The following is a 17,758-nucleotide window of genomic DNA, read 5'->3' on the forward strand; positions in this document are numbered from 1 at the left end:
GGGGGGTTTGCTCTAATATCTGATATGGGAATTACTCTCGCAACTGCTCGCCTGGCTGGGTTTCACGTGGCGTTATGGGGAACGCCGGGCACAGCACGCACATGGGTTTTACTCATTCTCCTCCCCAGTTTTTCACAGCAACGTTACCCAAAAGTAAGAAGGGCAGGGAAGAAGGATGGGTCGTTGTAATCTGTTTGCACTGCTTAGACACCTGAAGGAAAACAGGACGTTTGCCCCAAACGCTCCCGTGCAGCACCAAGTGAAGCACTGCCCTTCCTCGGAAAGCTCTCCTGGGCAGGCGATCTCACACACCGAGTCCGTCGGGCCTCTCAGGTGAGGGGGAAAGAGCGAAATAAAGCCCCCAGCGCCCGACAGAAACGCCAGCGGTCCAGAACCAGCCCCCGGTGAGCCTCGGGGACCCCGCCGTGCCCCGGGGGGACCCTCCGCCGGGCCGGGCCCCCTCCCGACCGGGCTCCTGGATGCCGCCAGGCCGAGGCGAGGCCGCAGTACGGCTCCGCGCTGCCGCCGGCTCCCCGCACCGGCCCGCCCGCTCCTCCCGCCGGGGGCCGCCCCCGCCCGGCCGTGCCCTGAGGGGAGGGGGACAGAGGCCGGCCCGAGGGAACCGCCGCGGCCAGGGCCAGGGCGGCTCTTCGGGGGCTCCGGAGACAAAGAGCCGCGGCCGGCGCACACGCCGTGCCCCCCGCCCCGCTCCTCCGCGGCCCCGTCCCGCCGCCTCCGGCCGGGCCGGGAGGTGCGGGCGGCACCGCCCCGCCGAGCCCACCTGTGCCGCCGGGGGCCGCCCAAGGGAGAGCGCGGCGGGGCAGCTCCCGCCTTCGGTCCCCCCAACTTTTCCCCCTCAGTTCCCAACCGCCAGCACCCGCAGTCCCCCGCAAAACCCCCGCACACTCCCGGGCCGGGCGCGGAGCCCCGCGACAATCACACCCCCCCCCCCGCCCCGAGCCCCCGCCACCGCGGCGGGACGCGGCGCCCCCTCCGACCCCGCTCCCCACAGACAATGGGGCCGGCGCTCACCAAGACGACGGCAAAGCGCTCCTCCAGCTCGCCGGGCTCGGGCATGGGCAGCTTGAGGGGGACGCTGTGCGCCCTGAACTCCGTCTGCTGCGAGTCCACGCTCCCCGCGTTGCCCATGGCGGCGGCGGCGGCGGCGGCCCCTCCGCGCTGCCTCCGCGCTCCGCGCCGCCGAGCCAGGCGGGTTCCGCGCCCCGCGGTCGCCCTCTAGCACCGACGGCGGAACGCCGCGCCGCCGCCCGTCATGGCTGGCCGCCCTCGCCCTCCCCCCGGGGCGGGCTCCTCACGGCTCGGGCTCCGGCTCCGGCGGCGGCTCCCCCGCATGCCGCCCCGCACAAAGCCCAGCTCCGCCCCCGGCCCGGGGCGCGCTGGGACTCGTAGTCCCGCCGCCCCTGCGGGGGAGGGAAGGGGCCCGCCGGGGGTTCAGGCGCCCCCTCGGCCTCCATTTTACCTCAGCCAGCGCGGCCTTCCCCACCCAGACGGCCGCCCCCGGCCTACGGGGCGGGCGGGAGCCGGGGGTCTGCCTGCCGCGGGCCCGCATCCCCCCGCACCCGGAGCGGTGTCAGCGGCGGGGCTGACAGACACCCCCTCTGCGGCTCGGGGGCCGCTTGGCTTCGGACGGCGGGGAAGGTTTGAGCCGCGCTGAGGGGCGCTGGAGGAGTCACGGCCCCGCTCGCCGACCCCACAGCCATTCACCAAAATCGGGAAAACGGGGCAGTATCAGGGTGACGCCACCCAAATAAATCTGTAATGGAGAGGACACCGCCTTGGCAAAATTGGGAGGATCATCCATCTCCCATGCGTATCAAACCCGCCTGCTCTTCAGGTGTTATTTTCCATTTATTGTTCCACGCAAATTCTTTCCAACGCGACTTTTAAGTCTTGTGGTGGTCAAACACAGCCCCCACCAATGCTTTGGCCTGGGCCGCTGGGCAGGGGCTGTGTTAGAAGCAAAGATTTGAAGAAAATTCTGCTGCTGGGCTTGAGATGGTACTGACCCATTTGGTGACTGTGCTGTATTGCACTTATATCTATTTTATTCTCCAGTCCAAGACCTAATTGCCTTCCAGTCACCCCCTGCCTATCCATATCCCTCTGTCTTATATTAACATTCAATTATCCTTCCAGAGAAGAATACTTTTCACTCAGCTCTCACCTCCACGACGACGCACCTACTGCTGTTTCTCCTCCTGGTCATTGCTGCCTTCAGTCCATCCTTGCTTTGGTGACCCACAGCGCAGGGGAGGTATGTGCACCGCTCCGGTGCTCAGTGTTGTGCCAGCCTCACGGTTATGGATAAAATTACAAACGTCATTAAAGGCTTTCAGTGATTATCTGTGAAGTTCTGCCTTTTGCTGCCAGCTAGTTCAGGAAATTCGGTAAATCTCAGGAATCCAGCTACATGATGATTTACTAACCCTGTTACCTGGCGGACAGCAGTAAGCGGAACAGCACGCTCTGCAATGGAATTTGGCAGGATCTGTGAATTTCTACTGGGATATGGGAGCATTTCCGGCTTTGCCTGGTAGGAGATGGTAACTATCCACATGGAGATTAATTTGGGGGGAAAAAAGCAAGAAGACAAGCATTACTGTTTAGAAAATGACCGTTTATTAATTTACATTATGTAGGATGACAATGGTGCTAGAGGAACAGCTGACGAAGCTCCACAAAAGCAATGCATTAGGAGACCTGAGCTGCAACACAGGTGATCCTGCAGTTGAAACCCAAGGAAGTGACGGTAAGCTTTTCTCTGTGTGTGCTCTAAACTCACTATTAATTAAATGTGCTCATTCTCATTTAAAAAAAAGACATAATACATTCACGACTGGGACAGTGAGTGACACACCCTGTCCTGGCTTACACCCCACTGGGGCACCTTGCCTATGGAGCATCAGCCGGTGCAGGACTTGGCGCGGGACCCCAAGTGATGCCAAAGGTGTGGAGTGCTGCGGCCAGTTCTGGGTTCCCCACTTTAAGAAGGACAGGGAACTGTTCAAGAGAGTCCAGTGGAGAGCTACCAAGATGCTCAGGGGACTGGAGCATCTCCCTTGTGAGGAAAGGCTGAGAGACCTGGGTTTGTTCAGCCTGGAGGAGAGAAGACTGGGGAGATCTCCTCAATACCTATAAATATCTGAAGGGTGGGTGTCAGGGCGACGGGGCCGGGCTCTTTTCAGTGGTGCCCAACGCCAGGCCAAGGGGCCACGGGCACAAGCTGGAACACGGGAAGTTCCCCCTGAACATGAGGACAAACCCCTTCCCTGTGCGGGTGCCCGAGCAGGGGCACGGGCTGCCCAGAGAGGCTGTGGGGTCCCTTCCCTGGAGACATTCACCCCCCGCCTGGACGTGGCCCTGTGCCCCTGCTCTGGGGGTGCCTGCTCCAGCAGGGGGTGGGATGGGATGATCTCCAGAGGTCCCTTCCAACCCCCACCATTCTGTGATTCCCACTCCTCAGATGCTGGGAAGGGTGTTACCCCAGGGACAGGTCAGAATTTCATACAGCTGCCATGTTAAAAGCCTACAATTCTTGCAATATCATTATTAAGTTTTAAAACCCTAGGCAATTCTTGGGAGTTAATAACAATGTTATTGTCAATAGTGAAGGAAATAGTACTAGATACTTTGCCTGATGTCTTTTATCTAAGACTCTCACAATTCTTCGAAAGATTAATCAGTTAATTAAGCTTCACAAGACTGCTGTGAGATAAGGGAGCATTAGACTGTCACAGATAGCAGGTGAGGGTCAGGGTACGAGGGGCTGAAGAGAGTCTCTAGCCAAGGATCTCTCACGCTCCCAGCAGCAGATTGCCCACTGTGCCAGGCACTCACCACTCCCTGGGCTCAAGCAGGACCTCAGCAGTACCCCAGAGGGGTCACAAGTGCCCAAGGCTGAGCCCTGCGAATCAGAAATCACCCACTATTAACCCTCAGCTCCCTTCCAAACCCAGCAGAAAACATGGTGCTTAAGTATCCTAGACACAACAGCTGTGTGGTGTAGGGAAGTGTTACTTGCCTTATATTGCATATGGGAAAGTGAAAGGCATGACACAGCTTTACAAATAAACCCAAGTGTCATTAATTACCTACGACAACAAACTCACTCCAACGTGAGGAGCCCCAGCATTTTCCCAGTCAATAACTCCCACTGTGGAAGCACTCAGGAGCCTTAGTTTTCTAAATCAAGGCAAAATCATCTCAGGATTTTGAAGTGCCTCTGGATGAAGGGATGAGACATTTGGGGACCAGGAGCCGCTGCTAGCCACACATACCTGCGAAAGGTTAGGGTAATTGCTGGGCAAACTGGATTCTTTGGCTTACGTTCAGGCAAGAAGCCAGGGCAGCTCTAAATCATGCTAGAAGTCATATTCAGTTCAAAACCAGACTTGCAAAATTTTTAATGAAACTAAACATCCATACGTACGGCAACTGTTTAACATCAATCCAGTAGTGCAAAGGAAAGGAAATCTTTTAAAAGAACAAGATTATTTTTGAGCAATTTGTTGCAGTCTGTAACTGGGATGTCGACATTTGCAAATGTCAAAATTAGCGTGGCAGCATTGCTAAATAAAAAAGCTACTGAGCTGGCTCACACTTAAGCTAAAGAAATTATTCTGGGATAAAAATTAATAAACAAGACGTTTGCTTTTACATTTATTTATTTAAAATAAATAACCAGCTATACAATGCGTAATTTACAGAGCTCATCCCAGGCAGCCAGGCGATTCACACTGGGTGATGCCACCAGGGAAGTCATTGTCTGCACTGGGGTTAATGGCCATACCAGCTCTGCAAGGGCTCCGTGCCATGAGCGCATGTGGAATTTCACTGGAGAATGAGACAAAATACTTCTGACCTCTTCCTGAAGCTGACTGGTAGCTCAGTTAGTCACCAAAATCTCCACATTAAATAAAGCTGGAAGTTCGGGGCCAAGTCTTTCTTAAATTCCCCTGAACCAGTGTCTACTTCTCTATTTGTGGAAGAAACTCTGAAGGGGAAAAAGATCATTTTATGGACCCTCATTTTTCCCAGTGCTCAGCATTTCTAGATGGATCCTGAGCTGACATTTCAGTGAAGTTCCAGGTGATCTGATTTAATGGTCTTTAAGCTGGAGGGTCCACATCCGGCTTTAATAAATAGCTAGATCCTAGGTCAGCAGTGGCAAAGGTAGTATTCATTCATAACGAAGATGTAGTGCTACCATAAACTCCGCTGCAGGAGCTGAGCGGTGTACATGTAAGAAGAGATTATTGATTGCAGCACATGAACAGCTGACCTTGCCTAGAAGATTACAGATGACTTTTTCCTGTAACAAATGCAAAAAAAAAATATAATAGGCTGCTTTCTGAGACAGTCTTCTCAAGGAAAATCAGCTTCTGCAGGGACTCCTGATGATGGGAAATAAATATTTGATTGGCTTTATCCTCATGCACATCCACTGTTGAAGAAGAGGCAGTTTCACTGTGGTTCATCATGTTTTACCTAGTACAACATATGTGCTATCTACTTCACTGCCTGCTACTCTTTTATTTATAGCAATTTCCTACAAGTACCACAAACCTGCCTTATCTAGCCTCGACAGATTGTAGAAATAAGTTGCAAAGTAATGGTCAGGCCTGTTAGCCTTAGCGTTATTGCAGGTTATCTTAGAGCAGTAAGTATTGTGTTTGAGCATTAATTAAATACAAATCTAAAACCCACCCAGAACCAGAAAAGTTCGCAGTCGTTCTGAAGGACCTTACCGATTGCTATATCGACATCTTTCCTACAACCACCTGTACGTCAGCACAAAAAGCCTCGCCAGCTTTGATCCTACCTTCTGCCACGTAGGTGGGCACGTCTGCCTGACTTCTACTCTCGCTTTTCATGCCCGTGTCCACATCCTCGTTGCACAATTGCTGTTTCTGCATCTTGTGCTGAGATCGGAGCCTGTGATAACAGATGGAAACACTCAGTCCCAGCACACCGAGTTATTAGGTTCATATCTTATTAGCCCTCTGATTTTTCTCTGCCTGCTAGAAATTAAATTATTAACTTTGAATCTGATTTACTTGCAGCAGCTATGCTCTGGTTTAACTGTGCTGACGTCCTTGGCCTTACTTCCAACACTTGTTTGTGTAGATCAGATGCAGCTTCATCAAAGCAAACCGTGATGTCAACAGCGATGAGATCAGCCCCCAGTTTCTGCCCAGGACCACTCCTCTACCAGGAGCAAGCGCTAAATATCACACCCAGATCTCCTACAGGAGGGTGCACAGAGATACACCCGCTTAATCCAAGACCAATCGATCCTTTCAGTCTCACTGCTTCTTTCCAACGCATGGGGACACCTCCCAGCCCGTTGGTACTGGAGTGACGAGCCTGAAGCCATGCTGTGTGCGAACCCAGCACCGAGCGTGTGATGACACACAGCAACACGCAAGAGGGTTAAGTGCAAGCCTGGTGGTACCTACATGATTTGTTCCTTAAAAATATATAGGCGTAATAGGTAAGTGAGGGCCATGTGTGCGAGGGCAGCGTGGCACCAGGAGAGCGGGTCGGGGCTCAGCAGTAAGAGCTCTCGCCAGACCAGGCAGTGTGATTTTCAGAGGAAGCCTGAGCAGATGCGTTTAGCAGAAAAGCTGCAGTAATGGCAAGCAGCCCTGTTTCTGCCACTGCTGGTTTACTGACCTGGATTTCTGAGATGTGAAGTAAGGCCCCCAAATGCATTTGCCTTTTCTCAGTGGGGCCTGTGCCTGGTTTTCTGCCTGCTAACTAGGCTGAAGGCAGGGATGCGGAGCCAGCCCGTCGCACCTGGCTGACTCAAGGGCAGGGCTGGGACCACAGGCATTATCTGATTGCTTCAGGCGTGGACCCAGAGCTCTCCTTAAACGCTTGTGCCTGGTCCTGGTCCGTGCTGCTGCCATCTGTTAAAGTCAGCAGGGAGGCTGGTGGGCAGAGTGGTCTTTTTTTTTTTTCTCCTCCTTTTTCCTTCTTTTTCCCCAATGCAAGGGAAGGGGTGAGTGGTCTGTGGCACAGCGTCCCCCCTTTCCCTCTCCTGCAAAGGGAAGCCTGGTAGGAAGAGCAGGTGCAGGATTACAAGACAACAATGGAGGTCGTCTGATTTTTGCAGCAGCTTTTTCATCAGTCCTGCCTGGACTCTGTCTCACAGCACCCTACCTTTGCAAACACCCTGTGGCTGAAGAGTATGAGAGCTGCATTTGAGGGAACAAGCCTCTCGCCTGCAGACCTGGGTGGCCCTCAGCGGCACTGTGTGTTCGGGGTGTACCTTGGAGAAGGATGCACACAGGACCCCACCTTCCTCTGCCTATAGTGTGGCACAGACCAGCAGCACTCCAGTCCCAGATCAGCACTGGAGTGGCTCCCAGGCCCCCACTCCCGTGAGCACAACTGCCCATGGAAAACACAGAATCACAGACTGGTGGGGGTTGGAAGAGGCCTCTGGAGCTCACCCCGTCCCACCCCTGCTGGAGCAGGCACCCCCAGAGCAGGGGCACAGGGCCACGTCCAGGCTGGGGGTGAATGTCTCCAGGGAAGGGACCCCACAGCCTCTCTGGGCAGCCTGTGCCCCTGCTCTGGCACCCGCACAGGGAAGGGGTTTGTCCTCATGTTCGGGTGGAACTTCCCGTGTTCCAGCTTGTGCCCGTGGCCCCTTGGCCTGGTGTTGGGCACCACTGAAAAGAGTCCGGCCCCATCCCCCTGACACCCACCCTTCAGATATTTATAGGCATTGATGAGATCCCCCCTCAGCCTTCTCTCCTCCAGGCTGAACAAACCCAGGTCTCACAGCCTTTCCTCACAAGGGAGATGTTCCAGTCCCCTGAGCATCTTGGTAGCTCTCCACTGGACTCTCTTGAACAGTTCCCTGTCCTTCTTAAACTGGGGGGCCCAGAACTGGCCGCAGCCCCCCAGATGTGGCCTCACTGGGGCAGAGCAGAGGGGGAGGAGAACCTCCCTCGCCCTGCTGGCCACGCTCCTTTCCATGCCCCCCAGGGCACCGGTGGCCTCCTTGGCCCCAAGGGCCCGGTGCTGGCTCAGGGTCACCTCGCTGCCCCCCAGCACCCCCAGGGCCTCTCAGCAGAGCCGCTCTCCAGCAGGTGCCCCCCAGCCTGTGCTGGTGCGGGGGGTTGTTCCTCATGTTCCTTGCCAGGCACCTCCAGGAAGCCCAGTTCCCTCTGCCTGCGAGCAATTGGCAGAGGAGGGGTGCTGCATGCCGCCCTGTTCCACCCTGCCGGGTCACTGCCCCAGGGTCTTGGCAGGCAGCGGCGGTGCGGGATCCTGTTCATTTTTAAGGTGAGTCCGCACTGTTTCAGCAAAACCGGGACCATTCTTCTCGGTTGAGTGCAAACCTGCCTGGCACCATGGGCTGCTGAGGACCTAGTCCAATTTATTTTTAGCAAAGCTCAGATTATTCTTCTTCTCAGGACAGCTAGCCTGAATGATTTGCTACAGTTTGGAGAAAAAAAAATCCGTTACAGAAAACAGCACGAGCATTTGTTCTGTGGGATGGAGTACAGAGAGCGTCTGCTTTTAAAGCATGTTCTCGAGATAGGCACTTACAACAGAGGGTGCTCACTCATCTGTTACACTTCTTCAAGAAATTAATGCAATTTAAGGCTAAAATTTTCTGTGCGCTGAAAATGAAAGTGTGCAGATTTGTGACGCTCACTCACTTGCCGGCGCGGGGAGCCTCCGGCCCGGAGGCAGTGCTCACCAGAGGAGCCCCCAGCACATCCCCTTCCAGACCGGGGTGGTGAGAAGAGCCCGCGACTTTGATGCTCCTGAGCAAGACGTGGGATCTCCGTGTTCAGCCTCAGGCCATCTCGCTCGTGAGCAAATGTAACACAAGCGTTATTTTCTGGTATGATGCACCCTGGCCGGGAGCTCGTTCATGATTTATTGGCAGGAAGGCAAGCAGACAAAACACAACTTCTGAATTCCCAGAAAGGCAAAGAATTGTAAATGCTAATGAAACTGAGATAATGGAGCAGAAAATAATGGTAGGGAAGGAATGAGTCAATATTTAATAAAGCTTGTATCTGAGTGTTAAGCAGCACTTTCCAGCTTTAAACCATACGTAGCTTTAAACTGGCTGTAAAAACCATAGCTAGGATGGAAGCATCAGAATAATTTTTTAAGACAGGGACATTTTCTAACCTTTGTGAACTGTTATTAATTGCAAAAAGATTTTTCTCTCTTTTTTCCCGCCCCCCGCCTCCCCAGAAGAGTTATCAGTGTGTGGAATGGAGGGGCTGTAGCTCAGTCAGCTCCTCAGCCCTCAGCCGGCTCGTCGCTCCACACGACAGCCGTGGGACAATGCCGGCCATTGTACCCGCCGCAGGAGAAAAGCTCGGTGCGCTTCCACGCAGGCTTCGGGCAGAAACGCCGCACAAGTTTCCATTGTTTTTCCACCAAAGGCTCTTGACAAAGAACTGCCGAGGATGGTTAGGCAAGAGGAATAAAATTAATTTAATTTTTTCAGCTGATAGAAGCTATTTAGAGGCCTTAAATGGGTTTCAGAACTCATGAGAAAAATATGGATTTCAATTTACAGGACTGATTAATAACATTTGTCTCCCAGCAAGGCAGGGGGAGAGGGAGGATTTGCAAGAGCGGGAGTTGTGTGGTCACTGGAAACACCTTTTCCAGACCCTGTGTTTTAAAGGACATTTTCTAATCTCACCAGCTCTCTCTTTATCAACGTATCGCTGCAGTCGAAGCTCCCAGCAGTGCTGGGCTCCCCTCGCCGGGGCTGTGCTGGGCACGGCCCCCGCCTCAGCCCCCTCCTCCCCACGGAGCCGGTGCTGCCGGAGCCCTCCCCAGGCACAAGGGCAAGGCAGGGCGGGTGGCACTGCGGCCCTCTTTTTGCTTTTGTTTGAAATTTAGGGCCTCTCCTGTATTTCCTGAGTGAAAGAGCTGCCTGCATCCATGTCTGCATCCCTGACAGCTGGAGAGGCGTGGGGTGTGAGCTCTGCCCGTCACGCTTTCCATTGCTCACTGAACAGATGATCATGTAAAGACGGGGTATGGGCTCTCTGCGTGTAGCCTGCGAGGTCCCACCTGGCCCCACAGTGTGTGGGGGGTCACTGGGAGCATAAGTGGCATCACAGGCTTCGCAGGTCTGATTTTCACCACTGGTGTGACTATCCTCAGCTCTCAGAGCCTGTTTGTAGTGGCTACTGGTCAGAGATTAACCAGCCTCAGCTGATAGCTTTTCAGGGGAGCAAAAAGCACTGCCGTGCAAGCTCAGGTGCATGAATGCGGAGCTCCTCAGCTGCCCAGTGAGCTTGCTGGGAGCCAGACGCTCAGCCAAGTCGTTGCTTTGCTCCTGACCCATGGTAGGCAGGGGCGCGGCGGACCAGGACGTGGATGGGTCCGTTTCCCTCCAGGTCGTGGAGTGGGTGCAGCATTTTGTTCTGATGCTAAATTAAGTGAAAGATCACCAATGCAGATTTTCCTATAAAACAAAAATTTCCCCTTTCCAACCGACTCTAAACATCTCCGCTTCCGTTACAAGACAAGGATAACAAAAGTTCACACTGAATTATTTACTGCCTTAGTGAAACAGGGGACTGAAGGCAGACTGGCTCACTTTGGCTGAACCCAGACAAGATTGAAATGACGTTGGATGCAAGGAGCGTGAAGAAGAGTTGCTGCATCTTTCCTAGGTTTTTTAAAAAGCCAGCTGTGAGGGTTTGGAGATACCAGCTGATACAGCTTCCAAAGTCCCCACCGCTTTCTGGCCCGCTGTAAAACGGTGTCTGATGGCTATGGCTGTGCTTCTGTGGCAACACCACCCTGGGTACCAGCACAGCCTTGGAAAGGTGCATCCCAAACCTTTCCACATCCAGGGAGGTGCCTGTGGTGTTGGTTGGCCGGGGTTCAGGGGCAGCCTCGAGGCGTCCCCTACCTTTGGGCACTTCCCTGTGCGTGCAGCTGCACCCAGCCAGCCCCAAACACCCGCTTTGGCGAGCTTCGGAAAGCACGGTGAGGGAGTAGTGCTGTACCGGCTCACACCTGATTCACCTCTGGCTAAAGCAAGGAACAAATGCTAAAGCGCTGCTTTGGAGCCCGTTGCATGCTCTGCTCTGCTTGCCAGCAGCAGTTGCACAGCCAGAAGGATTGCACCTCGTCCTTGACTGTCTGCACTTTCGGCTGACAAGGCGGGGGAGCTCGCAGCGCCGCCTCCCTGGGGATAAAGGCATACGACAGAGGACGCAGGTTTCCGAGTTGTTAGTAACATAATTAAAGCACATTTCCCAGAAAGCAGGATGGGGTGACAAACTGAACCTCTTCTCTGCACGGTGCAAAACTCAGGCTAAACCAAGACATGTGTATGCGTGTGCCTGTTGTATATTTTTTAAGACACATGCCTGCATATGCACAAATGTTACAAATACAACCTTTTTAGTGTTTCAGAGGAAATGAAGCTGTTTCTAAAGAAAGCATTTACAGCTGGGTAGCAGTCGCTACATCCTTTTCGTTGGTGTTTGAACGCTTGCATTTCAAATCATATCATTCGGCCACAAAACCAGGCCAAGCTGGTAATTATTGCTTGGGATGCGGAACAGGAATTGAGTGTGACCAGTGGCCATGCAAAGTGCTAAGATGTGTGTCAGGGAAAATGCTTATTCAGAAGGATTTTAAACAGTGTCCTGAAATGGACTGCAACAACGTTATCTAAAAGCCATTTAACGGAGCACTTTTCCATACATGATTGCTATCCCATTCCTGCCGACTCAGCTCCTCTTTGTTTTGCTTCTCCTTGCAAGCTAGAACAGAGATGCTGCAGTGCACGATTGGGTGGGTGACCTCAGCCTCGATGCCAAATGGATGACTAAAACGAACACAGAAAATACAATCCATTGTCTTCTCCCTGAAATGCCAGCTTTGTTCCACGTGGAGCTGCTGGCTTATCGGTATAACCCCTTCGATGCTGCACCGAGATTTAAACCCTGCAGCCCCTGCCCTGTCATTAATTTAGATTTTTTAAAAATAGGGGTGTCTCATAAAGGCTTATTTTGAACCTGGCCAATGGCAGATCAAGGGGGATGACAGGGTGGTGCAACGCCACTCACTGAAAACCACTCATCCTCCATGGGCAGAGTATTCACAGGTTGGCACAAATCCACTCAGAATCAGGTGTTTTCGTCTCCCGCTGTGGCTTAATACATGGGGGTGGGCTAAAGACCTTTTTTTAACATGTACAAAATGACACCCTTCACAATCACTGGCCTTGGTCCCCTCCAGAAAGAATCTTCAAATCATAGAATCATTTAAGTTGGAAAAGACATTTAAGATCATCGAGTCCAACCATAAACCCAATACTGCCAAGACCACCACTAAACCGTGTCCCTCAGCACCACATCTACATGTCTTTTAAATTCCTCCAGGGGTGGTCACACAACCACCTCCCTAGGCAGCCTGTTCCAGTGCTTGGCAACCGTTTCAGTGAAGACATTATTCCAAATATCCAATCTAAACCTTCCCTGGCGCAACTTGAGGCCATTACTCTTGTCCTATCGCTTGTTACTTGGGAAAAGAGACCGACCCCCCCCCTCACTCCAGCCCCTCTCAGGCAGCTGCAGAGAGCGAGAAGGGCTCCCCTCAGCCCCCTCTTCTCCAGGCCAAACAACCCCAGCGCCAGGGGAGCCAGAGGAGAAGTGTATTGGGTATTTTATCAGTGTCTCGGTAGCAGACCACTTACTGCAGCGCAAGAGGCACTCTCAGCACTCTCCTTAGTGAGCTCAATTCCAGTGAAACGTTCAGGGCTGTGAATCCCACACAGCACTTAGTGGTCTGGATTTAGGCACTTAAGCCCTGGAGAAGGATTAAAGTCAAACCTTGCCTTCCTTTTCTTCTCTTACCCAACCTGGGCTGCTGTTTGCTGGACAAGCAGCTTTCCTGGATCCATACTGGACAATTTACTCTCTCTGTGGGCTGCCAAGGACCCTGGCTTGGCTCCGTGTTGGGGAGGCCAGCACATGAGAGACGGAGGCAGAGGGACAGGAGGGACGGTGAAAGGCTCAGGGCAGAGAGACATAAAAGATGGGGCATCACCCGGGGACACAATGAAGAGGGCGTGTGATAGAAGTCTGTGCAATCATGGGAGGTTGCTTACTAATTCTCAAATTTTATTAGATTGTGGGATTTAAAACTGGCTTAATTCATGGAAGAGAAGGGTTATTTAATGGAGCAGTGAAGGTGCAACCTCAGAGCGAGAAGGTCCCATCCCTGGACTGCAGGATGCCCGAGGTGGCAAATCACCAGGGGAAGGATCTCTCTCTCTCTTATACACTTCCCATTGTATCCTCTACTGGCCATTCTGAGAGGCAGAAAGCTCGCTGGGCCTTTGGTTCTCCCATCTCTTAAATCTTAATCTCTTTTCCAGCTGAAATCCCCAGGTCGTAAGTGTGGACAGAGAGCGTGGCCCATGCTGCGAGGTCAGAGAGCGCCGAGCTCTGTCACCACATGTGCCACGGCTGCCAGGTGGGACCCTGCCGGTCCTTTTGGAGGGGCTGGACCCAAAAGTGGCCAGGCTAGGGAAAGACCTCAAATAACCATTTACCAGCAAACAAGCTCTATTACCATTATTTGTAATTCAGTGAAACTCAAAATTAAAAAGTGTGTCTATATCAGCCAGCCGCATAATTGGTAATGCACTTTAAAGCTTTTTTTGAAGAGTGGGGGAGAAAACACGCCCTTCCTCCCCCAGCCAGCCCCCATCGTATTGCTCCCACAGGTCTCCGCAGACAACATAAGTGTCGGACCTGGACCCCTGCCCCACCGAAGTTGATGCAGGTTTGCTCTGGAGGGCAGAAAGGTAGGATTTGATCAAAAACCACATCCACGGGCTAGTTTTAGAAGGGGCAGGATGTAGCAGAGGTCACTGGTCTGTGCTGGGATGGGCAGTTCATGCAGCAATGTCTTTGGCCAGAACCTGAGGCCAGTCGCTCTGTGTTTGCACAACAGCGAGAACCCTCATAGGTACATGTCCCTCTTGGTGCCCAGTTAATTGTCAGGCATCAAAAAAAGCTGTTTTCTACAGAATGTTTTGTGCTAAACGGTGACATTTACGCCCTACGTGGGTTGCTGCAATTTCCTGGCCAGCTGGGAGCTCCTCCAGCTCCATCACTCGCAGAAGCACTGGTGTACCTCCTGCAGTCAGGTGACGCTTGTAGGAACGGAGCTGTGGTCCTCACTTGAATCACGTGAAATCCCTTTCTTGCTCATCTGCAAGCTTGGGAATGTTACTGTCAGTCTGCTGTTGAATTTTCCAAGCGCTTTCACACGCGCCTAGCAAGATTGCTCTGGGGTCTTGGAGAGAGCACATGTACGGCAGCTGTTCTGATGAGCGTGGTGTGGGGGGTGTGAGGGGGGGACTGAGCCCGGGGGGACGATCCGCGGGCCCCTCTCATGAAGGCTTGTGCAGCACTCAGTTACCAGATACACCAGATAAAAGGTCTCTACATTAGATAAGCCGTCGCTGTGTTGACAAGGACAAGCGCTGGGTTAAAAGTAAGGAAGATACAAGCCTTACGGGAGCAGCACAGGGGAATCCTGCTCCTGGGGTGGGTTTGGCATGTATCACTGTCTGTCAGCCTCCTCCTGCCATGCTCAGGACGGACATCCCTGCCCCCATCCTGCCTGCTGACCCCTTGCCCCTGCAGCTCAGCCCCTCACTTCTAGGGATCACCCGCAAACAGGCTAAAAGCAGCAAAGCTTTCTGTGCGCCCCGATCCCCGAGGGCCGGGCAGGGAGTTTGCCGCTGCTCGCCCACCCGGCTGCTTGCGGCCGGAGACGTCCCTGCCCCCTGGACACGGCAACCCATTCGGGGCCTCATTTGGGAAAAGTGAGTAAATAAACAACCAACCCACGCCAGAATCCACCCCGGCCGACTCCTCACGTCCTCCCTCTGTGAAAAGTGGGTTCAGAAGAGTCAATGGTTTTTCGTGGTGTGGGTGTGATTAATGAACTTAATCACAGGATACTTTGATCCATCTCTTGTTTTTAAAGGATAGTCAAAAACAAGAACAACTGCTACCCTTTGTGCTTTTGTAATTTTGTTAACCGTGGAAACCAGCGAGGCTTTTGCATAGTCAGCACTTGCATGCATTAGAAAGTATATTTGCAAAACACAACAACACTTGCTTTTATATTCTGAAGCCAGCGAGCATATCCTAGTTGGCAGAAAGCTCAAAGGAAATTTATGAAGACCCAAAAATCTTGCAGGAATTTAATTAAACTTTAATCTTGGTAACACTCATATATATCTGCTTATACAGTGTTGTCTGCAAGCAAAGCTGCTTCAGTATTTATGTCTCTGGGTCTTCTCGATTCAGTTTCCTGGCCACTGGTCGCCACGCCTGCTCGCATCCTCTCACACAGCTCAGCTGGAGATGAGCCTGCTTGAGCAAGTCAAGTCTCTCTGTCCCCCGGGGCCTGTACTCCCTTCTCACGTGCAAACAGAACAGGGAGAAACCGCCTTTTTGTGTAGAGGGGCTCACAGGGCTGCGCTCGTGGTCCTGCGCAAGGCGCTACCCAACGAGCGAAGTCTGCGGCTGCAAAAGAGCGATTTATAGCAAATTTGCACTTTGCTGTTGGGGGAGGTGGGCCGGCCACCGCTGCCACCGCCCACGTGGAGCACGCCTTGCTCGGCGGGCACCATCCCCACTGCCACCGGGGACGGGTGGCACGCAGTCTGCCGGTCCCCCGCCGTCACCGGGCCGTCGCCCGGCCTCGGCCTCACCTCTGCCTCCTGACTGCAACGTTTAGAGAGCGTTAGCATCTTTTGAGACAATTGCAATTCCAGCTGCCGCTGCCCCGCGTCCCGCAGCCCGCCGGCTCCGCGCGCTCCCAAGCGCAGAGGTTGGCTGCGGAGGGGAGCCGGCCCCACCGCACGAGCCGACGACAGGCGAGACACCTGGGTGCACCCCAGCTGGGGTTAGCAGGGGCCCGGCGATGCCCGTAGAAAGCAGACAGATCGTTGATGTAAAGGGAGGAAATTTAGACTGAACTTAAAAATTAAACTTTTTAAATTAGTAAATGCTTTACTGAAGAACAATTTCCATTGGTGAGTACGTGATTCCTTATTGCTTGAGGGATTTAAAACCAGACTACTCTCCGCTCCAAAAAAGTGCTATAAGCAACAGTTCTTTGCTTATAATGAACTGGAAATACTGGCAAGTCTCCATCTCCTTCAAATATTTTCCCTTGTATCTTCAGAGGTTAAAATAAATTCTTCTGAGATGTAACAGATGTAGAACGCTGTCAGCGACATTGCTCCGGCTTTTCTAACCGAGTTCTCTTTCCTCTAAAATTCACAAGAAGCAGCAACAGTGAACGCCCGTTCCCCCTGACCGAGGTGGCCTGCAGAGCGGGCGCCCCCGAGACGGAGCAGCTCCGTCCGAAGCACCCGCCTGGTCGCCAGAGCCCCGTCCCGCCGTGCACCCATCAAGCCCCGCCCTGAAACAAGGTAAACTATTGCCTGAAGGGTCAATCACAGAAACCACTCCCGTGCATTAGCACTAGGAGTAACGAAGCTACTAGAAAACGCCGCTGTCACAGCGGAGTCCTTCCAGCAACCTTCTGTGAGACATTAACATCAATAATTGCAATAATAAGGATAAAAATGATAATACTAACAACCGGAGAAACCCGTGGTTGTTCACTCCCGTGCCAAGGCATCGCGGCAAGCTTTGCTGAGCCCTTGTTCCGGAGCTCGAAGCAGGAGTGATGGAGCCATTCAAGCCGTTAGGGCGTTTTCTCACGAGCCCAGTTGCCGCGCACCGATGCGGTTTGGCAAGAGGCTGGGGCCGGGGCCCCCCCAGAGTGCACGCCTGGAGCGGCTCAGCTGAAGCCCACAGTGGGCCTCCGAAGTAGTGGGGGTGCAATCGAAAGAGGACCTGTAGCGCCTTACCACAGAGCTATTTTATACCTTTACAACCTTTCGGACAAGATGACATTCATTTTTGGGTGGTTACTAAATGCTTTCCATGTCCTGTACAGCCCAGCAGGCTCCACCAGCGTCGGCTCTCCTCCCCAGCCGAGCTGGCCAAACCCACTCTGTGTCTCACAGAAAACCTCACGCAAGCCTAGTTCTGGAGGAGCAATGAAAGAACATCTTTTTAAACGTTAAAACTCGTGTGACGCAGTATTTCAACCCATACACTTATTTACTCATCATACTCATTTTTCAAGATGCTGGCAAAGGAGAACAGTTTGGGTTTCCACATAAATGAGACACAGGGAGATGTGAGAAAAAGTATTCAAATGCCCCATCCAGTATTTGAGGGGGAACTGCAGCGAGTTAGAAGTGGTTAAACAGGAATTATTCGGCAATAGCAACACGCCTAGATCAGGCATTTACATGTCCACATGCTTCTCTTGTAACAACAGTACAGGGAAACCTCCTTCCCCTCTCCCCGGCCCGGCTTCACCGCAGCCGCAGGACTGCAGTGGGCAAAACCCTCACCTGGACGGGCCTGGCAAAGCGGGGCTTATGCCGGCAGAAACAGGAAATTAAGTCTATCATAAGAAAATATTGGTGATTTACAGAATTATAACAGAATCACCTTAGGGTTTAATGTTACAAAACACAGTAAAATGTTTTTCAAAATCAATTAATTAGTCCTGGATCCTGGAGATCTCAGACCTGGAGGATGTGCTTTGGTTACAGCCAGACTGGGCGGCACTCACCCCTGGGTTGTGCTTTACTGAATTTCCAGTGACG

General features: G+C 52.9%; 1 protein-coding gene and 1 long non-coding RNA gene across 9 annotated transcripts in view; one reads left to right on the forward strand and one right to left on the reverse strand.

Moving 5' to 3' along the window:
• The window catches only part of FMNL2 (formin like 2), a 152,689-nt gene extending 151,381 nt beyond the window's left edge, over positions 1-1,308 (reverse strand). For 3 of the 6 annotated variants that reach the window (XM_064450935.1, XM_064450934.1, XM_064450930.1), the window contains exon 1: positions 1,033-1,308. In XM_064450935.1, coding sequence (XP_064307005.1) covers positions 1,033-1,149 — 117 coding nt within the window. In that variant the 5' untranslated portion in view covers positions 1,150-1,308. Of the gene's footprint in view, positions 1-211; positions 231-1,032 lie in introns of those variants that run through there. The other 3 variants (XM_064450931.1, XM_064450933.1, XM_064450936.1) reach the window with 2 other exon arrangements.
• Positions 1,309-1,359: 51 nt separating this feature from the next.
• LOC135313333 (uncharacterized) lies at positions 1,360-16,441 on the forward strand. 3 transcript variants are annotated; one of them, XR_010372951.1, is made up of 4 exons: positions 1,360-2,564; positions 2,661-2,770; positions 13,769-13,849; positions 16,354-16,441. It is a non-coding gene; the product is annotated as an uncharacterized LOC135313333 (long non-coding RNA). The 3 variants fall into 3 exon arrangements; XR_010372952.1 differs by having other exon boundaries at positions 15,312-16,435; XR_010372953.1 differs by lacking the exons at positions 13,769-13,849; positions 16,354-16,441 and adding an exon at positions 13,418-13,748.
• The last annotated feature ends 1,317 nt before the right edge of the window (positions 16,442-17,758 follow it).

This window comes from Phalacrocorax carbo, chromosome 5, assembly GCF_963921805.1.
Source record: "Phalacrocorax carbo chromosome 5, bPhaCar2.1, whole genome shotgun sequence".
NCBI classification, from domain to species: Eukaryota; Metazoa; Chordata; class Aves; order Suliformes; family Phalacrocoracidae; genus Phalacrocorax; species Phalacrocorax carbo.